The sequence below is a fragment of the Hibiscus syriacus genome, unplaced genomic scaffold, assembly GCF_006381635.1.
Source record: "Hibiscus syriacus cultivar Baekdansim isolate YM2019G1 unplaced genomic scaffold, ASM638163v2 tig00116984_pilon, whole genome shotgun sequence".
In the NCBI taxonomy this organism is placed as follows: Eukaryota; Viridiplantae; Streptophyta; class Magnoliopsida; order Malvales; family Malvaceae; genus Hibiscus; species Hibiscus syriacus.
In genome coordinates this window covers 43666-68060 of record NW_024063507.1, presented here as the reverse complement: position 1 = coordinate 68060, position 24395 = coordinate 43666, and the positions used below count along the sequence as shown (strand labels likewise).

Here is a 24395-nt window from a genome sequence, read left to right as displayed (position 1 = left end):
TCTTGCAAGAGAAACAGACACACAGCGAGAGAAATGAACACAAAATAGAGAGAACAAAAGACAGAGAGAAACTACCACAACGATCCACAACCAGTAGCAAAATCAAAGGAAAAGAGAGAAGAGAAAGCATACCCAACATCGTCTGAGTACCCACGCGCCTCCACGCGCCACCAAAGAGGGTGAAACGCCGAAGGTAAACAACCAGATCTAGGACGTTGAGTGGCTTTTTAGGGAAAACTAAGGTCAGATCTAGGTTAAGGGGGAAAATGAAAATTTTGATATAGTTTGGTGTTTTCCAGCCACCGTGGGTGGTGGCCGACGACAGCGGTGATCAGTTGCACATGGTGGCCAGCCGGTGGTCGACCGCACTCCAATGAGGTAGTTTAGAGAGGAGGGAGAGCTTCTCTCTCCTTTGAGAGATAAGCAAAACGAGATAAATAGGAGAGATGGCCTCAAAGGGCCGGTTTTGGGCCATTTATACCCTCTCCCGAACGACGTCATTTTGGGGAGGGTATTTTTGTAATTTTAGTATGGGTAAACTACACGCGCGATCCTTCCAGCTTTTGTAATCATTCCATTTTGGTCCCGAAATCTGGTTTTTCGTATTTTAATTTTGTTTTCATATTTTATATATTTTTATTTTAGTCATTATTACATATATATATATATATATTTAGGTTAATTATGCATTTAGTCCATAATATTAGTAAATTATATTTAATCCCTTATTAGTAAATTAGGGTAAATTGCATTATTAATACATATTATAGTATTATTTCGAACTGAGATAATTAATTTCAATATTATATGTTTTAAATATAAATTATTATATGATTAATTATTATTAGTATTTTAGGTTTATTATTAAACATAATAAATAATTTTATAATATAATTTTTATATTAAATGCTATAATAAGACTATTAATATTTATATTAAATATTATTTAGTATTTATATAATTTGTAAATTATTTTAAATACAAATCTATCATTTACTGTAAAGACATTTAATTAATAAATATCAGTACTAATTTTGGGCGTTGTGGGAATGCTAATTCTTTTCCATACGTAACCGACTCCCGAACTCATTTTTCTGGTAAGCAGACCCGAGTTATATTATTTTAATATTATTCTTATGAATTTTTATTAAAATAATATGACATTTTGGTGACCAATCTCACCGAATAAATATTGGTAGTGACTCTACAATTTGGTGTTTTATATGATTCATGGAGGATAAGTCCTTACTTTTCGAGACTAGTTACACTGTCTGAGGTGTACTATTTGCACTCTCCGTCACCAGGGCAGAGAAACATCTCGACATGTTCTAAAGGGGTTTTGGGATCGAATTTAGCGTCGGTTGAGTTTCCCAACCACTGCAGATAGTGGTCGGAGGAAGGAGGAGCCACTGATACACGGTGGTCGGGCTCTGGTTTTTCGGTTATGAATTCTTGATCGAGAAAGTAGAAATAGAGAAACCTAGGAGAGTTTTCCCAAAGGTAAAGACTCTTTTGCCTAAAACGGTAAAAGGAACGTATATATATAGCTTCTATTTTGGTATATTCACGTATAGGTCACCCACTTCTAGCTTTTGTTTATAAAACAGTCCCCTGTTTTCTTTGATTTCGTGGACTAATTAAAATATGTATACCCTTATACTGTGGTTTTTCTTTTTTTGCGTTAGCTTTAAAGAAGAGGAAATATTGCTTTGAAAACCCTAAAACTTACCCGTGTTTTGTAAGGTGGTCATATGTTTAGCTTGTTTTGTTATTACTTCCAGTTAGTGTATTAAACATGTTATTTTTCCTTTTATGTTTTGGTTTGTTATTACTTCCAGTTAGGTTAGGGTATTAAACATGTTATTTTTCCTTATATTTTTGTCATTAGTTGCTTTGATTAAAAAGGAATAAATTGTTTTCAGGTCCTTCTAGATTAGTCTTTCATGTATCTTAGTCACTGTATCATTTGTTTTGTGTTAATTTATTCTAACTCTGGTTATTTATTTATTTATTTCAATTTAGCCACTACCATGCCATGTTTAGTTCGATTCAAATCTTTTTAGTTTATTGCTTTTTAATCCCAACATTATAATAATTTTAAGCTTAGATTCCTCTTAGCTTAGTCCTTAATTAGTATATTAACATTAGATCTAATTCTTAGATTTAATCTCCTTTTAGATTTAGTCCCTAAACTTTAAACCTATTTGAAATTATTCCTCGAACTTTCTTTAATCTAGGGAATATTCTATTTGGCCCTCGCTTTAATGCTCAAGGGATCATTTCGATTATTTGAATCAATAATTAGTTAAAGTGAATTAGGATTAATCATAGAGCCTCCATTTTAGGCTTAATTTTCACTTTAGTCCTTAAATCTAGGAAATACTTTGATTTGGCCTTCGCCTTAATGCCCGAGGGTCCATTTCGATTATTTGAATTAATAATTGGTTAAAAATCAATTAGGATTAATATTAGAGCCTCCACCTTAGGCTTAATTTCACTTTAGTCCTTTAATTTAGGGAATAATTTGACTTCGCCCTCGCCTTAATGCCCGAGGGTCCATTTCGATTACTCGAATCAATAATTGGTTAAAATAAAATAGGGTTAATATTAGAGCCTACATTTCTAGGTTTAGTCCTCTAGGTTCTTTAAATTTCATAATTTGATAACTTAAGTTAGAGCAAGCCTTAATTAATCACTTAGTAAAATTAGGTTAAATAAATTGACTGTTTGATTGCATTCCGATTTTAAAACTAAGGCAATGTTCATTTATTCAGGAGTTAACAGTGTATCTTCTGTATAAATGCTCGGGTGACCACTGTTAATTCTTGAAGTAAATGGACATCCTTTTCAAAACCACGCATCATGATTTCAAAACCACGCATCATGATTTCAAAACCACACATCATGATTTCAAAACCATCGAGTCAATGTTGGGATCGATAACGAAGCTTTCGCATAAATGCCCAAGGGTGGTCGTTATTGGTCTTGGTAAACTGACATCCTCTTCAATACTTGCATACATAGTGGATTTTAAATTAAATAAAATCTCAAACTTAAAACTTTCTATTTTTATGTATAGGGTAATCGACTATGTATCAATTTATGGGCGTTGTGGGGGTGCTAATCTTTCCTTACACGTAACTGACTTCCAAACTCAATTTCTGGTTTTCGTAGACAAAACTTGGTATTTTTTATAAATGGAATGTTTTTAAAATTATTCGATTTTAGGTGTTCCAACCGCAAATTATTGGGGCGACTTCTAATATTTTATAAAACATTTTCAAAGAAACACCTTATTTTTAGTCGTACTATTTTTTCTCCGCACAGACGAAAAATGGTTGCAACAAGTGTTAAAATTATTGACGAAATTAAATATGTATATTTATTTTTGTTTTAATTAACATTCACTGGTGCATATTATAATTCAATTATTAATATAATTTACATACTGTAAAATTTGATAGGCTTTTTTTTTTTTTGAAAAAGGTAAATAAAACTAATAATGTAAAGTAAAATGCAGCTTCACAGTAGTGAGCTTCAATCTCTAGTCGATTTATTTGATCGATTTTATTTAATATTTAATATTTTTTCAAATAATCGAATGCAAGATTTTAAGAAGATTAATTAAAAATTATTTAATATTTACTGTAATCGAAATATTATATATTTATATTATATAATAAGCTTTATTATTGGAAATATTAATTAAAATATTAATATATTCATATCATATATTCGGATATCCGATCTAAAAATTTGAATATTAAATTATTTCGGATCGGATTTAAATCATTATTTTAGTTATCCGAAATTTAGGATATATAAATTTTCAGATCGAATCGAATCCGATATCCGAAATTGCATATGGATACTCATATCCGTTGCTGGTTGATCAAGGAAATTAGGCTGTTATGAAGATTGTTAGGCAGTCTATTGCATGGCTCACTCTAACAGCATTAGTTGTAGTGATTTGTATATATTAGTGCATGGAGTTTTTCTAAGGAGAACAGAAAATAATAAATATCATTTCTTCTTCACTGAGTTCTTAATATATGTATATATAGAGCATGTAACTACCAAGTAAAATTTGATCATCACCCTGGCTAGTTAGTGGAGAAAGTGGTGCAAGACTGAGGAAGATGTAGTGAACTCGGAAGACCAGGGACCCCATTGGAGGAACTGTTATTATTATTCCCACCACTGTTGCTCAGAGTCGGTGGCGTTCCTCCCATGATTGTTGAAATAGCGGCAGCTAATGAGGCGGTGAAATTCGGATCAGAAGCGATGGCAGCCGTGACAGTTTCGACCATGGAAGCACTACGTTCTTGCTCCATCAGCATTCCCGGCAATGCAGATAGCTTGTTGGGAGCCAACATAGGGTAATCATGCAGAGGTAATAGAAATGTAGGCGTGGAAGGCGGCGGACGTATGTACGGAACGGGTTTTGGGCCCTGAGTTAAGTCGAGGGTTACGGTGGGGAATGGCGGGGAAGCAGATAGTGCTGCCATTGTGGATGCGTAGGGTAAAGAGTTAAAGTTGCCAGAACTAGTTGGTATTACTCCATTGTCCTTGCTAGTGGTTGAACCCGATAGCAACATGGCTGCCGCCGCTGAGGTTGTTTTAGCCATTGCGGTGGCCGCCGGTGGTAAAGGGTGATTATGGTTTCCTTCGTATGTTGTTATTAGAATGCTTCTGTCCTCCGCACATCTTTGTACCTGTTTTCGAACTGGGCAGCCAACAGCCATGGTGCACCGGTAGTAGGCGCGTGGGCAAGGGTTACCTTTGGCCATCTTTTGACCATATTTCCTCCATTGACACCCATCACTTATCTGCACCACAAAAAATTGACTAACCATCCACCATTTCCAGCTATAATCTCTTTGAAAATCGTACGCAAATAAATGTAGCACTATTAGTTACCATGGGAGCCTCTGATCTTGACCTAACCGACACTCTGGCCTTCCTGAAAGGTACATCAGACACTAGCTCTTCGCTCTTTGACTGATCCACCATTGGACTTTTAGATGAACCGTGGGTTTGAGATGTTAGATCGATGCCGTCTTCAACGACGGAGACTCGTTTGCCTTGAATCTGAACCGTCCGATGGTCACCTTCCATCGACACGACTTCCATATTGTTGTTTTCCGGGGACGATTCTGACAATTCATGCCTTTTGTCGTCAGATGCCGACGTCTCCTTCATATCTAATGCTGCCGATAGTCGTGGGTCCATTAATTGTTGGACTAACATGCCATTTACTCCTCCATCCTTCAGCTGTTTAGAAACCGACCCTTTTGATTATGAACCTTAACTAATTGATGATATTTCATTAATGAGAAAAGAAAAATTTTGACACCCTTTTCAACGAATCTTCATACCTTTCTCTGATATATTATTTTATATATCTTCAATGAATTCGTCGATAACTTATACAAGATTCATGTGATTTGAAGGAAGAAAATTTAATGAAAAATTTATTAGAAATGATGCAGGAGGGTTTCCAAGGTGTTTTGGTCATAAAAGGAGCACATGGATAGGCAAGTTTTTATGAGATTTTGGTCATAAGATAAGGGTTCGCAAAGTTCAATTTTTAAATGTGAAGAACTGAGATCATAGCAATAAGATATTGAGGGAAAAATGTTACGGGATCAGGTGAGCACAGTTTCCGATCATCAAAAGCACGATAACCAAGTCTTTTTCATATTAAAAAATTTCTTAATTAGGGTTTAAATTTTAATGGATGTATAAAAAAACACTTTCTGAATAGTGACCTTGTAGTTCATTGTAGTTTCTTGTCATCTGATCGAACATGCTTGTCAGTCTCCGATTCTCTTCGTGTAACCTTTCCCAATACTCCATTAGAAAATTTACACCGACCGATCAAAAAAGCTAAAAGGAAAAATATCTGTGAAAACTATAACTTACTTCAGTGTTGGGTTTCTTTCCTGGCTTGAACTCAGAAAGATTTAATCCAGTCCTGGAAAAAAATTACTATTAATTTCCGTAACACCAAAACTAATGGGTTCAAAGAAAAGGAGAGAAAAAGACTTCGGATAGTACTTCAAAACCTTACTTTTACACAAAGAAGAAGACGATGAACCCTTATTATCATGTGATTGTTATCATAGAAAAGAAATCCATTTCCTTGATGTGGCTCAACATGATCGCTGGAATCATCGTGGATGGTTCGCTCGGAGCGGAGATCCGGCGGAGAAAGTCATCGGAGTTCAAGAAACGGCAGTTCTGAAGCTCGCTGCTTCTTCTCCATGATAAATTATAGAGAGAACTAAAAGGAAAAAGATCAGATAATAGAGAAAAGGGCTTTTTCGAGTTCTCTAGAAGAGACGAAAAGGATTTTTAAAGAGTAAGAGTGAAGACCAGCAGTTTTTTTTCGAAGGAGATATATGACGTAACAGTTGATGCAGAGGGCAACGTGGCGAATTCTGGGTGAGGTAGGACGGAGATAGCAGTGAAATGGTGGGACGAAAAATCAAGAAACGGGATGGCGTTAAAGATAACGGTGGGGGGATAGGATACGGAGTCTATGTGGGACAACGTCGTCCTGAGGTCAATGTAGTTGACGGCATGGATCTAACTGAATCTGACGGTTGTTAGGGATCTTAAAAAATTGGGTGTGGACCAGCTAGGTGAGAACCTAATCCCAGTGACTTATGAAACCAGCCAGGCCTAGGGTTTGTTCAAATTAATTATTATATTTTTTAGATAATAGAATTTGAAATAAAATCTAAAATGATTTTTTTAGTTATTATTTTTATTTTATATAGAATCACATTAAATTAAACATAAAAATATATAATTTTAAATTACAAAATATAAATACACAATAAAATTTTAAACTATAAAAATCAATATCTCCTATATATAATATATATAATATATATATATATATATAAAATAAAATATAAACCATGCCCTCACGTCCCTCTTTTTATGCGACTTGCGTCATTTTTTTGGGATTGGTCCACGACTTTTCCAAGGTTTTGTAAAGATCCCCTCCTCGGTTTCATTGAAAGTTTAATTAAAATTAAAATAATTACGTATTAAGTATATATACTATTAATTTTAGTCTGTTTTAATATTTAAATTTTTAATTTTGAATTATAGCTAATGTATAGTTTTCGTTTTATTTTAATACTTTATCGTTGAAAACTTAACGCGTTTAATACCTAAACTATCAGTATTGGTTCGTTTAAGTACCTACACTTTTTTTAATACTTTATCGTTGAAAACTTAACGCGTTTAATACCTAAACTATCAGTATTGGTTCGTTTAAGTACCTACACTTTCAATTTTTTCAAAAATAATACTTTATCGTTGAAAACTTAACGCGTTTAATACCTAAACTATCAGTATTGGTTCGTTTAAGTACCTACACTTTCAATTTTTTCAAAAATTAATGTTAAATTTCAAATGGGATACTAAAACGGAAAAAAACTTAAAGTTTTTAACTACTGTGTATTAAAATGAAATAAAAAATTAAAATTTAGGTATGGTTTTTGAAAAAATTTAAAGTTTACATACTAAAATAGACCAAAATTGATAGTTTAGGTACTAAATGCAAAGTTGCCCTTAAAATTATGGTTAAATTATACATTTAGTACTTAAATTTTAATTTTTTCAAAATTATATCTAAAGTTTAGTTTTATTTTATTTTAGTGCCCGTTCAAATTTAACGTAGATTTGAGGGGAAAATGAAGTTTAGGTAGTAAAACGAACCAAAACTAATAGTCTAGGTAATAAAATCGTGAAGTTTTTAACGAAAGGGTGCTAAACTAAAAACAAAAACTAAACGTGAGGTATGGTTTTAAAAAATTGAAAGTTTAGGTACTAAAACAGAACTAATAGTTTAGGTACACAATTTGTAGTTTACCTTAATATTATCAATATTAAATTTTTTAATAATTATAAAATATTTACTATTTTATGAATTATTTTAAAATATTATTAAATTTATCAATTTTTTATAATTATAACATCACAATGATGTTTTTATAACATATCAATAATTCATTATAACATCGTAATAATCATTTTACGACTTTTAAAAAGTAAGTAACCAAGTACGAACCAACTTATTTCAGTGTACGAACCAACTTATTTCAGTGGAAGGATCGTTGTTGTTTCAAGAGATCACGAGTTTTTAGTACAGCAACTGCAGCAGGGTGATTGAAAGTTCATTGTCAAATAGTTGAGAGTATTTAAACATATATTACTTTGTAATCATCTTAGCTTAATTAAAAAAACTAAAATTATTATTTAAGCACGGTTCACTAACCTTTAGTGAAATTTACCCTTAAAATAATAGTACATTAATCAAGTCATTTTGTATATGTAAACGTTAAGTATAATATAGTAAATATTGGATAAATTATAAACATATGTATGCCTATCGTATTGAAATTTACATTTATGGGTTAAAAAATAAATCATATTAATAATTGTAGGATAATTTTTTTATCACGCGTTTATAATTTAATCCTATATTCTAAATATGCTTTGCTTAGATTTAAGCCGACTCTATTAAACAAAATTGAATTTGGTTGAATTGGAATTATTGCCCTAATTATGCTTTGAATGTCAAAATTGAAGTGTAGAACATAATCATATTTTGATCAGCAGAAATGTTGACTTTACTTAATCACAACACTTAAGTTGATTTCAATGGAAGACCGAATCATTATTTTAATTCAAATATACAATTACAGTAATTAATCATTACATTAAACAATCAAATAAAATTATATTCAATTTAAAAAGAATTCACATGTAATAATATACGAACTTAAAACCTGAACGTTTCTAATATCTTAATCTTACCTTTAAACGAAAACCTTACTAACAAAACTTGGAAATGCTATGATAAGACTGTGAGAAATCAATCTTCCACACAATTATTTTCAGTGTACCTGGTACCAAAAAAAATTGAATTGACTTTGGCTGATGTAAGTGTATACAAAGTGATCTAGTTGATTGACTAAATGTTATATTAATCTACATTAATTGACCCTATATTTTTAAACACTTTTTTGAAAATGGATGGTCCAAGTTTTGCATTCATTACAAATGAATGCGCAATTTAATTTCTCAATTTTTTTTTAATTTCATATATGATATATTTAGGACGATAATTTAATTCGATTTCAACCGATTTGATATGATTCATTTGATATGGTTAACTTTTTTTTAAAAATAGAGTATTATAAAGGGTGAGATCAAGTCAGGTTTTAAGTGAAAAATTGTGACTCGATCTTAGATAGTGGTATAATTGTATTCTATATATTTATGGATAATTACTATAATATATCTATATCTTTTTTTCTTCAATTAAGTTCTTATTTTATTGAATAAAAATTATTATATATATTTATATTTGATTGGTCAAATACAGACTTGTATACTAAAGCTTGTTTTTAAATAACAAGTTAAATAATCTTTTTAAACTCAAGTCGAGTTCAAATAGAGAAAGTATACTTCTCGAATTAAATATGATTGATTAAACACTTAATTCAATCATATCCATTATCATTATATATATTGGGGTATTTGGCAAACAACTAATAGCTGATAGTTGGTAGATGATTCCAGTAGTTGGTTTGACCAACTGATTTGATTAGATAATTTGAGAATTGATTTGATTAATTGTTTATATAGAAATGTTTGGTAAAATTTATCTGATAGTTGATAGCTGATATGGATAAAATGACAAATAATATAATATATTTAGTTGTTAAGTACATATATGTTTTATAACACAATAGTCTTCATTGGGGTGAATTATTCAAATAAAATGCTTTGACAATGAATTAAAAATTCCTTAAGAAAATTAGTGAATATTTAAAAAATTGAATATATTTTTTAAATTTAATATTTACAAATATTAACCTTTTGAGATTGATACATATTATTAACTTTGTTTTACTTTCATGTTTTGCTATATTTTCTTAAATAAAATATATTTTAGAATCTACAACTAAAAAATAGAATAATAAATAAAATTTTAGCTTAAATATATTAGGAGGAAGGCTATTTTTTATATTAAGTTTTATGGTAAGATGTAATTATAGGGAAAAAATAAGGTCAAATATGTCATTTAAAATCTTATTTTACAATCAGCTCTTCCAAATCGCTGAATTTTCTAGCGTTTTCATTTTCAACTTATTTTGCACAATAAACTCTTTCAAAAAGGTGTTTACCAAATACTAAAATAGAGGGTTAACTATTAATCATCTATTTATGCTCAATGAGCTATATATATATATATATATATATATATATATATATATATATTTATATATATATATATATATGGATTGACGTGATAACTAGTTTAATTTAAAAAGATCTATTTGTTTTGATTAATTTATTTTTTTCTTCGTGGAATTAAATCGACCAAATATTTATAAATTTAAAGATCCAAGTTCAAAGTCCCCCAATTTGATAATAACTGCACAGCCACTTTGGGATGGACCTAAGAGAGGATCAACAATCGCTCATCTAAAATTTAAAATTATTATATTTTTAGTTGATATATATTTTTATTGAAAATATATTCTTGTCCCATAGTTTTTTACAAGTTTAAGTTATCTCCCCCTAAAATTTCATAAATTCAAATTATCCTTCTAATATATAATCTTGTTTTCGTCCCTCCCATCAGCCCCGCTCCCCACGGCGTTTACTTCTTCTCTTTATAGTCCAACGAAAGCCCTAAAAAGAGAGAGAGAGAGAGATCGTGCTTCCCGTGTACACTAGCTTGGCTTTTATTGGTTGCCATCCATCACTCGCGTTGACGTTTCCTTGTAAAGTTAAGTAGTAACATGCCAAAACCGTAAACTCACTCTTAGTGCAAGTATTCCATCTACTTCCCCCCAAAATCCTACCCTAAATTCATGACTCGTATTGACACCCTTCTAACGTGTTTTTCATAAAGATTTGAGCGTGAACAGTTATGTTTATAAGTTATATGTACATTGTTAATGAATTAAGAAAAAAATGAATAAATATTATCTTATAATCACTCAAATTATGAAAAAAATATATATTATATAGAAACACAATATAATTCAGCTCAATCTATTTTATAATTACTTCGTAAGACATAAAAATATCAATTGATATATCATTTTTATCTCGATTAATGTCGTCGTATTTTTATCCGTGTAAAACTTATCCTAAATCATGAAAGCTGAAGAAGAAATGCCTTTCCAATTTAGCTATTGTTGTCGTTTTCATAATGCAAATGGGAGCTGACTGATTTTATGATATCCCAAAAGTTACGCCGGGACCGAATTTGTAATGAAATTATGTAGCCAATCAAATGTACCAGTTTTTCTCCTTATTAACTTTGAAAGGGAGCAATTTTCGAAAGATAGAATGATAAATGCTGACTATAAAGACATGAAAGGCAAGGCTAGGCTATATAGTTATTAAATTTTTAAATATTTTTAAATTGTTATTAATTTATTCAACTCTTAAAATGATGATTCTAGCATTGTAATAAATATAAAATTTTAATGAATTTAATGATTATTTTGTAATAGTTAAAAAAAGGGTAAAGTACACAAATGGTCCCTTGACTATATGATACTACTTTATTAAGTCCATCAATTATTAAAATGGTCACCCAATTATTCATTATGTTCCAAAGTCATTATTTTCCGTTAACAAATTTGTGGTTGTCTAACCTAAACGTTAGCATGATGATTGATATATGATAGTCATTTGAGATTTTGGGATCATATTTTATTATATCACAGTCAGTAAGTTAGCGTTCAGCTCAAAATATCATCAATTTTTTAACAAAAGATAACGAGTTTGGAACATAATACATAGTTAGGTGACTATTTTGTAACTTTTAATAGTTGATGAAATTATTAAAGCAACACTATATAGTCGAGGGACTTAATAAAACATATTATATAGTCGAGATACTTAATAAAGCAACACTATATCGAGGGACCATTTGTATACTTTAACCTAGAAAAAATTGGTTAGTTTAATAAATTTATTTATTAATTTATAACTTTCGATAATTAATTGATCAAACCGATCATTTGAAATAAATTTATTTTATAAATGATTGAAAGCTTTAAATTCAATCTTCTGTATTGATTCATTTAATATCCAAAAATGATAACTAGATTAATGAAAGAAAAAAACCCGATGGAATTAATATTTTGATATAATATTAATGAAAAAGGGAAACATCAGTTGGATTGGAAGATATAAGGGCTTTTAATGCGGTGCAAGTCATGTAGGTAGGGGTGTTAAAAAAAATACCAATTCAGACGATCTAATCTGTTAACTTGTCAACCAGATCTAAAATTAGAGTACTTATAGTGAGCCGCTATTTTTGATGGGTTTCCGAGTCTACCCGGCTCATAAAATAATACTTAACTGGATACTTTTTGGTCTTCAAGCCATTCCAAAAGCCATAGTATTGGGTAAGGATGCGCATGAGACATGAACTTGACGGGTTTTGACTCAACCCGACTGGTTCATTTTAAAAAAAAATTAAGTTTGGGTCGGATTTTTTAAATATGATGTTCGGGTAGGGTTGGATTCAGGTTTAGGGTGAGAAATACCCGACCCGATCTGACCCGAAAAAAATATAATTTTATCTTATATATTTAGGAATAATTATAATAATACCCCTCTATATATTATTTTTTTCAATTAAGCAACTTTTTTTATTGATTAAAAATAATATTTTATTATTATTTCGGGTTGGGTCAGGTCGGATTTTTAAGTTATATATCAGTTCGGATTTGGGTCGGGTGAAATCTTGTTTTGGTTGGATTGGATTGGGTCGATGATTCCTTTATCTCGGGTCGGGTCGGGTGAACCCAAAACCCGACCCATGCCCATCCCTAATATTGAGCAAGGGAAGAAAGAGATTTTAATACAAGCAATAAATCCAGACAGATGGGCTGTTTTTAGAAACAGTGATAAAATATGGTCTAACAAGAGACTGATTTTTTACTGGTCCACAAAAAATAGGCAATTTAACTCCCACGCTACTCCATTCGGACATTTATTCAAACAACTTGTGTGTTCTTTTTCGTGTGGGATACGGATTGGCATTTAGATAACAATAATGTAAATTGTGTCTTACATTTTTCGAAACAGGACAATTTTTTTGCCCTAAAAGTCTAACCCCATGACTGGATGATCGATAGGGTTGCAAATGTGATAAGACAGTGAGCTACTCGAATGAACTCGATTCGAAAAACTCGCAAATAACTCGAAGAAAATAAGGTTTTTATGTACTTAAGGTTTATGTTCGAGTTTGAGCTTCAACCGAGTTAAGATTTTATTTTATTTCAAACTTTTTCGAACTTCAATTCATGGTTTCGAGTTCGAGTTGGGCTTAAAAATTTTAGACTCGTGAACTTTCGAGTTGAGTCGAGCTCCATTTTAAAGTTTTTGAATTGAGTCGAGCTCAACTCGACTCGTTTACAACCCTAATTATTGGTATTCGAGGATTAAGATTTTTATTTCGGGCCCTATTGGTTGCAGGGTAAGTGGTTCCAGCTCCGATAAATGAACTTTGAATATGTCATTTGAGTTTTGTATGAATTTATTGAGTGTTCTTGGTGATAAAAAGAAATAATACTTTTAGAGTACTCAATTTTCAATAATTATGTATGTAAATTGTGTGTACTTTAAAAAAATAAGAAAAATTCTGGACGGATATTATCTTTTAATCATATCAAACTAATAAAAAAATTTAATTTGTGCGATATTATTTAGGTCCAACTAATTATCATACTTCTGTATAATAACAAGGAATAATTAAATCGATAAATCCCTGGTATTAATTCAATAGATTGTTTCAAATACAAGAGGATGATTTGGATTAATTTTTAAGCTAGAATCCCCTTACCTATATCCTAGTTCCACAATTACTGCATATTTTGTTGACAATCGAAATGAATAGTAATTATTCAGTACAAGGGACGATATCTGAATTGGAGTTCATAATATGTGTATAAAATGTTCAATTGCTTGATACGCAAACCACAGCATGGATGCTTCCTGGAGCAACTCCCAGTACTGTCAGAACAACATTTGCCCAGAATCGGCCCTGTAACTGTAACTCAAACACAAATCAAAGTGGATAATCAGATGTTAATTACTCCACCTATTTCCATAAAGTAATCGATGATTTGGGAAATGTTAAGGGGGAGAGAGTGACTGACCGAGCAGCCTTCCTTTTTATAAATCCCAGCAGGAGGCACGAAGATAGCCAGTAAAATATCAAGACAGCCAGCTTTCTTTTTCTCTTCCTGCCCGCTTGTAGTTTTGCAGCTAAAGCACCCACATTTGAGGCAGATGCACATGGTGATCGGCGTATCAAATCGAATAGTTGTTTTGCTTTGGTTCGAAGATGGAGCTTACAGCTTACTGCCACTTACCTTTTATAGAGCCAACGCCAAGATGCTGTGGAAACAAACATAATCACTGTTTTCAAAGAGAACCAAATGGGTGAGTGGTTTGCAGTACTTGACGATATCGACGTCTCATTGTCAGTGGAATTAGTTCAGTGGGTGAGATTTGCAAGCTGATTTCACCATGCCTGGTTAAGCAACCAAGCTCGATCCTTTTCTTTTTTTATCGGATGCTCGATTCTCTTCGTGGTTGGGGCAAGCATATGCTTTCCAGAAAATCACGTGCACGTGAAAATGGATAAGTCTGTATCGGAAAAACATTATCCTACTGCTTATGGATCATATCAATGGTATAAAGCTTGGATTAGTTATTCAATTTAATTCTTGTAGTGATTAATTCTGATAAATAGGAGTTATTTAAGATGCTCTGACAAAGAATAGATTGCTTTTCATCCCCACCACAGACAGCAAATTGAACAGCAACGTGCTTGAGAAAGTGAGGAGTTCAGGAATTGGATCCTGTCACTTGGTGGTAAGCTGACATTTGGAACTATTTTCGCTGAATAAAATTACATATATGGGGCGACTGCGTTGTTTATAGGCCTATAAACGAACGAAACGAACATGAACGGGGTATGTTTATGTTAGTTCATTTAACTTTAACCGAACAAATGAACGAACATGAACAAAAAATTTCTTGTTCGTGTTCATTTGTTAAGGAATGTAGCTTGTTCATGTTCATTCATTTAAATGATAAATGAACACAAATGAACGAAAATAAATGAAAGGATGTAAACGAACATAAATGAACACAATAAACAAACGTAAACGAACACAATAAACGAACGTAAACGAACACAAACTAATGAACATAAACTAACACAATAAATGAAGATAAACAAACGTAAACGAACATAAATGAAAATATATATTTTTCTTTCCTAACAATTTTAGGATTATATTTTATTTAATTATTTTGTGCTTTTTTATTTAAAATTAATTGAATTTTAAAATATTTATGGTTATCTGATTAGTGCTTAAATTATGCATTATTTTGTGATTAATTACTCCTTGATTAGCTATTTTAAGTTGCTAACTTGGTTCTTTTTGTTCATTTTCAATGCAGGAGAGTAGATTCCAAAAAATGTTACTAAAACTGATGAAATGTGTAATTTTTGATTTTCTGGAATTATGACTGGATTAATGGGCATAAATTGGGGCATGACTTCGCTAATGTGGCGTCCAGTCAGCAGATTACGTGGAACAGGAGTTTCAACCGCATTTTTCAAATTTAAATTAGGATTTTTTTTTAGTTTTAGGAATTTATCTTTCATAATTATCTTTTAGTTTGAATGTAATCTTTTAGGGTTATCTTTTAGTTTAAATGCAATCTTTTAGGGTTTTTGATGACTATACATACCCCACTAGGGTAAGTCTCAATTCATCATTGGGATCATTGAGATCATTCACTCTTGAATTATATTGTTTTTTTCTTTAGTTTTATAAAGTTTTACTTTTTCTTTAAAAGTTTTTTTTTATAAAAATGCTAAGTATGATTTCTATCATACTTAGCTAAGTTTTCCATAGCCAAAGGTTAAAGCGATGTCTCAATTCTGAATTGTGAGAATCGAAAAGTACCTCATACCCTCTCGGGTTAAATTCTCAATTTTCTGGAAACTAGATTGTCGGATGGTCTTTCTTAAAATCAGAGCGCTTTCACTTCAAAAATAGATTTTGACTTGGATGACGTTATGGTTTACCATTGGGATTATATAATCAATTGATTTGAATTCCCTTGAACACACTTAGCGAATGGTACGCTAAGGGAAATTGGGATCGAGTTCAACTTTCATAGAGGAATCATAATTCGAGTTGGGTTTTTCCAAGCGCTTTTAAGTTGTTTTGAGTTAACAATAGTCGAAGTTAATCCGAACAAGGATTGTGATTCCTAAAATAGATTTGGGAAAGTCAATCACCAAAGAGAAAAATGAGCTACAAGGATTTAACCTTGCAGACTCAAACCGGCATTTAACTTGATGAAAAATCCAATTCAATGATCGATTGGAATTTAAGGGACGTGAAAGCCTAAGGTTAATTTCATTATATTGGTTTTTGATTTTACTTTATTTGATTCTTTATCTTCCTTTGAATCATTATTTTCTTATTCAATTTCTCAACAAACCCCCATTTTTACTTTACTTGCATTTTTTCTCCAAGATCAGAGATCAAGAACAATCGTTTCAACATTTTTTTTAGTCCTTGTGGATCGACCCTTACTCTCTCTATACTATTATATTTATTTTTAATGAGATTAAGGATAAATTTATTTGACAGTGAAAATGACTCATTGTCAATTTGGCACCGTTGCCAGGGACTTCGACAAAAGTTACTGATTTAGTTTGTTTTTGATTTATGTCCAAGCAAAATCTCGAAGAGCTAGTCGATTTTGAACCTTATATCGAAGCGCTAGCCCAGAAACTACGTGGACTAACAATTCGAGAAAAAGGAAACAACAAGAAGTACAACGCCAAGAACAATCAGATCCAGATCCTGAAGCATCATCTAATGCCAATATCTACGAAGAAGAAATACCCGACGCCACTGCAAACTTCGAATTGCATTTCACGCCAATATCACCTGAATCGATGGACAATCGTACGATCCGAGAAGAAGCCGTAGATCCCGCGATCCAACACCCCCTTTGCATCGTCTTTCCTCAAGGAGAAACTCCATTTCAATAGAAGACAAGGCTCATTCATCTTTTTCCTACCTTCAACGATATTCTAATTGAAAATTTGCATAAACATTTGGTAGAATTCCACTTAGTTTGTTTAAGCATGAAACCACAGGGAGTTTCCGACGATCAAATTAAATTGAGAGCTTTTTCCATTTTCTTTATATGGTTTAGCTAAAGAATGGTTATTCTACTTACCTCCAAATTCAATAAATACATGGGCTGATTTAAATCGAATCTTTCTTGACATATTTTTCCCAGCAGCGAAGGCAAGCGAGTTGAGGGGAAGCAGTCTGGGAATTAAACAAAAAGATGAAGAGTCATTTTATGACTGTTGGGAAAGATTTAAGAAGCTTTGTGCAAGTTGTCTACAACACAAATTAACCGAGAAAACACTCATTCAATATTTCTATGAAGGCCTTTCTCCCATAGATATGAAAATGGTTGATGCTGCCAATGAAGGAGCTCTAGTCAACATGACACCGAACATAACAAGAGAGTTAATTTCAATGATGACGGCGAATTCACAACAATTTTCAAGTGAACCCAGCCGACGAGTTCACGAGATAAGTTCTATTTTACTTGAAACTAAAATTGACAAATTAACTGACGTAGTTAATTATCTTATTGTAGGAAAATTGTAACAGCGAGGCTATGTGAAATATACACGATACTAGATCATTCGACAGACTGCTGCCCCATGCTACAAGGAGATGCTAGCGCACAAGTAAATACAATGGACAACTTTCCAAGACCTCTCCAAAGGCCTTACAATCCATACGACAATGCTTCCAATCCAGGATGGAGAGATCATCTGAACTTGAGCCATGGACCAAATCCTAAACCAAATCAATCTTATTAATTGAGGAGAGATCATCTGAACTTGAGCCATGGACCAAATGCTAAACCAAATCAAGCTTATCAATTGAGGCCACCCCTACAACAACTTTATCAGTCACAGAAATCATCGTTTGAATCAATCGTCGAGCAGCTATCCCTTTCTCAGGAGAAATTTAAAATAGTACTAAAGCTCACTTTTAAGAGCTCAAGAAGAAAATGAGCCAACTGACTCAAACCGTGGGGATATTAGAGTCACAAGGGAGGCTATCATCACAAACTGAGCCGAATCCAAGATAGAATGTTAGCGCCATCACCCTCCGGAGTGGTACCGTAATTGCATCTGATATCTAAGAGAGAGGTGTTGCACAATCCCAAAAGAAAGAATAAGAGCCGAGATCTCAGATGGAAGAAGAAGCAGTTGACACAAACTCCAAAAGAAGAAGTAAAGTTGGTGCATAATCCCAAAGAAAAAAGAAGGATAAATCTCAAGTGGATTTCGTGCCATCTCCTTATGCAGTTCCGCCTCCCTTTCCTGAAAGATTCATAAAAAAGACAAGCAATCCAAGGAGAAAGAAATCTTGGATGTATTACGAAAAGTAGAAATAAATATTCCGCTTCTTGAAGTGATCTGAAAAGTACCGAGGTATGCCAGATACCTTAAAGATCTATACACTAATAAAAAGTGAATTACCATAAATAATAAGGTGAATTTAGGTGAGAACGTCTCAACAGTTTTCCAACGACTGCTTCCACTGAAGTATAAGGACCAAGGTATATTTTCAATACCTTGTAAAATTGGTGAGGTGAAGATCAAGCAAGTTATGTGCGATCTAGGTGCCTCTATCAATGTAATGCCTCTTTCCATCTATAATGTAATTTCCATCGAGCCTTTGAATGAGACAAGAGTTACACTTCAGCTCGCCAACAAATCAATTATCTATTCTGAAGGACTCATAGAAAATGTTCTAGTAGAGGTAAACGACTTAATTTTCTCTGCTGATTTTTATGTGATTGATATGGAAAATGTTCGTAGCAACATTGGTTCTGAAATCCTCCTCAGTCGTCCCTTTCCGAGGACAACAAATGCAAAAATTTACATCGAAGTGGTATTCTTACTATGGAGTTCGATGGTGAGATAGTAAAATTTGATGTTTATAAAGCAATGAGATGTGATAACATGCGTAGTATTAATTTTGTTGGCATTATTGAACTTGTTGATGATTTATATAGGAAATCTGTTGATAAAAAAAACGACATAAGAGAGTTGAAAAATATTCCAGTTGTTGATTCAGATTTGATCTTAACTCCTTTAAAAACTAAAGATTTACTTTCCCTTTTGCAGGCACCAAAAATTAAGTCAAAACCATCAAGGAATCGTTTGAAGAAATTAATTTTTTGTGAAAAAGATGTTTTGACAGCCGTTCTTTTCGACAATATTTTAAATATCCGAAGAAATCTTTATGAGAATTTTCAAATTTCTCATAAGAAATTTCTTAGTTGGAAAAAGCGAATGAAGTGGAAGTGTTTGTCACGTAACCTGTAGTCTGAACCAGGTCGTCGAGCTAACGACATTAAAAACAGCGCTTTAATGGGAGGTAACCCATTTTATTTTTTGTTTACTTAGTTTCTTTTTATTTATTTATTTTTATGGTTTATTTTTTTTTCTTTGAATTTTTAGGTACCCCTAATATTTCTGATCGAATATGATGCAGGTTACGATATTTTTAATCGAGCATGTAAAGCAATTTTTAAGCTTCAAAGGAGATCATCGTGAGATGCTTGTTAGCAAAACCCCTTGCCAGTGTGTGTTAGACTTCCTAATTTCCTTTTCCATCCACCTTTTGACCAAACAATTGTTTCCATCCTTTTCAATTTTCAACCCCCACAATCTGTTATATATATATATATATATATATATATATATATATATATATAACCCACAGTTTTTTTATTATTTACCCAAATCCCCCATTACATCATTCTCCTAAATTACCAAGTCAAAAACCCATATTTTATTATTTTACACAAACTCAAACCCCACCCAAACTTTACATTTTGAAGCCATCACAAACCCTTTTTTGTTTTTATTCTACACGCAAATAGTTGCACGACCTCAAGAATCAAACCAATAGTTGTGCTTTGTCGTCGTACCATTCCTCATCGTTCATCTGATCTTCACTATCTACCCGTACTCGACTCTTCTTCGTCCTTCACTCTCCACGTAGAACCTCCATGGTTCTATCAAGATATCAATAATCAAAATTACCTCTCGTTGGTTAACCGCAGACACCATTGCTCACTGCCGAATCAAAATTTTGATGTAATTTTGAGCTTACTTTTATTACCACATTTACGCTTTGGTTTTGCAGAAAAGTTTGGTATCGATCCGCACTCTGACGATTATCTTCCAAACCGCCACATCGTCTTTATTTGCTTTATGATCGATTGACATTAATCGGGGAGTATTTTCAACCTCTCTCTTTTGCATTTTACTTTTTTGTTCATATTGAGACAATATGATTTTAAGTGAGGGGTGGAATTAGAAATCAAGTTAACGCTTGCTTATGCTTTGTGATTGAAATTGAGTTATTTCTTGGTTAGAATTGTTGTTAATCTTGGTTGCCGGTTTATTGTTTGATTTAATTTCTTTGTGTTTATTTGTGAATTCAAGCATGTTCTTGTTAAATTTAGGATTCAAGATAGCATGGCATGATTAGTTTAGGTAAATTTTTCATGGCATTTCATGAATTCATTGATTGAATTGGATGCATGACTTAGTTTAATAAACCTTTCATGTGAGTTTTGAGCTTAATGAGCATATCTTTTATTCTTGCTCTTTGTTTCAATTGAGTGTGCCTAACTAATTGATTGCATTATAGAACTTGTAACTCGATGCTTGTTGAGACTACACATTTTGATTATGATGCTTTAATGTGATAGGGACATTAGGATTAAACCAAATTCTCTTCCCAAAAGAAATAGCCCACCCTTTTTATTTATTTTCCCCTTAGTGAGAGCTTATCCATTTCTTTGTTCACCAAATTTTTTTAAAACCGAGCATATTTTATTTGTTTTTCCCTCTCTTTTTTCCAGAACTACGTTGAGATTGTTTTGAGAAAAAAATTTGTTTGAAACAGTACAGAATTGAACAAAACAATCCATGGAATTACACTGTTTGAATGGAAGAAAAAATAATGCATTTTGGTTCGAACAATACAAAAATTTAGTGCAGAAAAATTCAAACAGTGCAATTCTAATTCGAATGAGTAGAAAAAATCAGTGCAGAAAAAAAAGTTTGGTTCAAACAGCCAAAAATAATAATAAAAGAAAAAACAGAAACATTCGAAGAAAAAGAGAAAAAAACAAGAGAGTGAATAAAACTTTGGTGGATTTCTTGTTTTCACTTTCTTTAATTTTTTACTTCCCTTTGAATAACTTTTTGAAATAATCTCTACTTTGTCTTGAACTTTTGAATTTTTCACCTGATTTTCGGCCTTTATACTACTAGAACCTTAGACCTGTTACAACCTGTTTCAAATACCTCTTGATTATTACATCATTTTCATATTAAGTAGTGGAGAATAAATTTAGTTACAAGCTTATGGTAATATGTTGATTAATTTAGGCTTGAGCGATTCTTTCACCCGAAACACTTGAACGAAATGAGTGAACCAATGTGAGGAGCTAAGTCTTGTATTCTTTGAAATTGATGGATGATTGAAATGCCATGGTTGATTTACACTTAATTGATTGTGTCATGCTTGATTGATCTTGAATTTCAACATTTACTTGCTTTAGTTTGCTTAGAAATCTTGGAAATTCTACGAAATAGGAGTTGGAAACTTGAGGTTTTTTACATGACAATTGAGAAATTCTTGAGGACAATCATCGAATAAGTAAGGGGGAATTTGATTAGTGCTTAAATTATGCATTATTTTGTGATTAATTACTCCTTGATTAGTTATTTTAAGTTACTAACTTGGTCCTTTTCGTTCATTTTCAATGCATGAGAGTAGATTCCAAAAATGTTACTAGAACTGATGAAATGTGCAATTTTTGATTTTCTGGAATCATGCCTGGATTAATGGGCATGACTTCGCTTATGTGGCATCCAGTCAGTAGCTTCTAGAAGGTCAATTCAGCATATTACATGGAACATGAGACTCATCCACATTTTTCAAATTTAAATTAGTATTTATTTTTAATTTTAGGAATTTATCTTTCATAATTATCTTTTAGTTTGAATGTAATCTTTTAGGGTTTTTGATGGCTATAAATACCCCATTAGGGTAAGTCTCAATTCATCATTGGGATCATTGAGATCATTCACTCTTGAATTCTATTGTTTCTTTCTTTAGTTTTATAAAGTTTTACTTATTCTTTTATTTTTCTTTAAAAGTTTTCTTTTTTAATTCTAAGTATGATTTCTATCATACTTAGCTAAGTTTTTCATAGCCAAAGGCTAAAGTGATGTCTCGATTCTGAATTGTGAGAATCGAAAAGCACCTCATACCCTATCGAGTTAAATTCTCAATTTTCTAGAAACTAGATTAGCGGATAGTCTTTCTTAAAATCAAAACGTTTTCACTTCAAAAATAGATTTTGGCTTGGATGACGTTATGGTTTACCGTTGGGATTATAGAATCAATTGATCCGAATTCCCTTGAACACACTTAGCGAATGGTACACTAAGGGAAATTGGGATCGAGTTCGACTTTCATACAGGAAGCATAATTCGAGTCGGGTTTTTCCTAACACTTTTAAATTGTTTTGAGTTAACAATGATAGTCGAAGTTAATTCGAACAAGGATTGAAATTCCTAAAATATATTTGGGAAAGTCAATCACCAAAGAGGAAAATGAGATACAATGATTGAACCTTGCTGACTCAAACCGACATTTAGCTGGAGGAAAAATCTTATTCAATGATCGATTGGAATTTGAGGCACGCAAAAGCCTGAGGCTAATTTCATCATATTGGTTTTTAATTTTACTTTCTTTGATTCTTTATCTTCATTTGAATCATTATTTTCTTATTCAATTTCTCAACAAACCCCCTTTTTACTTGCATTTTTTTGCCTAGATCAGATATCAAGAACAATCGTTTCAGCATCTTCCTTAGTCCTTGTGGATCGACCCTTACTATCTCTATATTGTTATATTTATTTTTAATGAGATAAAGGATAAATTTATTTGTCAGTATCGGATTAAAATTTATTGGGCTTTAATATTTTAAATGGGTCTAGAGAGATTGAGCTAAACATAAATGAACTCACATAAACAAACATAAACGAACATAAACGAACGAACATAAATGAACATAACTGAACGAACATATTACCGAACGTTCATGAACGTAAATGAACGAACGAGCCCTGTGTTCGTGTTCGTTCATTTAATTAAACGAACACAAAATCTTGTTCATGTTCGTTCGTTTAAATAAATAAATGAACAGAAACAAACTTTCTGCCAAACGGTTCACGAATGGTACGTTGAACATTCGGTTCGTTTACCGTCCTAGTTGTTTAAAATTGATCCACCTACTAGTGCAGGTAATAGAAATCCTACATTCATGTTGTTCTTAGAGAAGGGTAGACTATTGTGAAAAATATAAGAAAACAAGTTTAACTCCATGTCTCCCACGGTTGGTTTAAACCATGAACCTATGTGCATTTACACTCTGACCTTATATAATGAGTTTTTTTTTGAAAAAAAATTGGACTCGGTCCAGGTCATGTTGCATTTTTAAGATAGAGTCAAGTCGAGTAGAATTTAAAGAGAAAATCTTTGATCATGAAATAAAAGTATAATTATCTATTTATATTTGGACATAATCGTAATAATATTCTTCTATTATAGTATTTTTCAATTAGATTTTTTTTATCGAATAAAAATAGATATATATATATATATATATATATATATGTCAGGTCAAGTGCGAATTTTTACCTAAAATCAAATCGGCTAATGCCTTCCTAAATTCAAGTGGATCAAATCAGTTTCGAATCAATCAAAACCTAATCCAATCTCATACATGCCCAATCTCAACGTGTTGTGATGCTTTTTTGTGGACAAAACTGTGAACCCAACGGATCAAAACGAGCAACGAGCTCCCTGTGTTCGATTGGTTTGTTGGGCCCATCTTTTCTTGAACCCGTGTGATGGTGCAATAGGAAAACAAAACGAAGCATCACGAGTCACGATCATGAATAATCATATCGATCCCCTCCGCCGCCCCCCCCCCCAAAAAAAAAAAATAATTACAGTTTTGTTACTCTATCAAAATTAGAATGAAAATTTACATTCCAAATCCTAAACATTCCCCCACCCTATATCTCTCTGCCTACCTATTCATCGTTCACTCCACAAAAAGGGAAAAGTAGGAAGATTTTTGCATCCTAAATTCAGCACTTG

General features: G+C 32.2%; 2 protein-coding genes across 4 annotated transcripts; both read right to left on the bottom strand.

Moving 5' to 3' along the window:
- Positions 1–4077: 4077 nt before the first annotated feature.
- On the bottom strand, positions 4078–5283 carry LOC120193022 (probable WRKY transcription factor 47). Of its 2 annotated transcripts, XM_039195654.1 has the most exons (3): positions 5127–5243; positions 4921–4979; positions 4078–4829 (listed from the first exon to the last, which is right to left on the bottom strand). In XM_039195654.1, the coding sequence occupies exons 1-3, from the start codon at positions 5230–5232 to the stop codon at positions 4104–4106; spliced, it is 891 nt and encodes a 296-aa protein (XP_039051585.1). In that variant the 5' UTR covers positions 5233–5243; the 3' UTR covers positions 4078–4103. The 2 variants fall into 2 exon arrangements, with proteins under 2 accessions (XP_039051585.1, XP_039051586.1); XM_039195655.1 differs by having other exon boundaries at positions 4921–5283.
- Positions 5284–13901: 8618 nt separating this feature from the next.
- Positions 13902–14443, bottom strand: LOC120193047 (UPF0057 membrane protein PA0567-like). Of its 2 annotated transcripts, none has more exons than XM_039195668.1 (2): positions 14220–14443; positions 13902–14110 (listed from the first exon to the last, which is right to left on the bottom strand). In XM_039195668.1, exons 1-2 carry the CDS (start codon positions 14358–14360, stop codon positions 14018–14020), a joined length of 234 nt encoding a protein of 77 aa, XP_039051599.1. In that variant the 5' UTR covers positions 14361–14443; the 3' UTR covers positions 13902–14017. The 2 variants fall into 2 exon arrangements, with proteins under 2 accessions (XP_039051599.1, XP_039051600.1); XM_039195669.1 differs by having other exon boundaries at positions 13902–14104; positions 14220–14423.
- Positions 14444–24395: the final 9952 nt, after the last annotated feature.

What these genes read in the sequence shown, in the direction of transcription:
- LOC120193022 (XM_039195655.1), bottom strand. Translation starts at nt 5,250, where the DNA reads ATGTTAGTCCAACAATTAATGGACCCACGACTATCGGCAGCATTAGAT. An exon ending in CAAGATCAGAGGCTCCCATG is followed by an intron (nt 4,830 to 4,920) that starts GTAACTAATAGT and finishes TTTGTGGTGCAG; the next exon opens with ATAAGTGATGGGTGTCAATG.
- LOC120193047 (XM_039195668.1), bottom strand. Translation starts at nt 14,360, where the DNA reads ATGTGCATCTGCCTCAAATGTGGGTGCTTTAGCTGCAAAACTACAAGC. An exon ending in ATAAAAAGGAAGGCTGCTCG is followed by an intron (nt 14,111 to 14,219) that starts GTCAGTCACTCT and finishes TTTGAGTTACAG; the next exon opens with TTACAGGGCCGATTCTGGGC.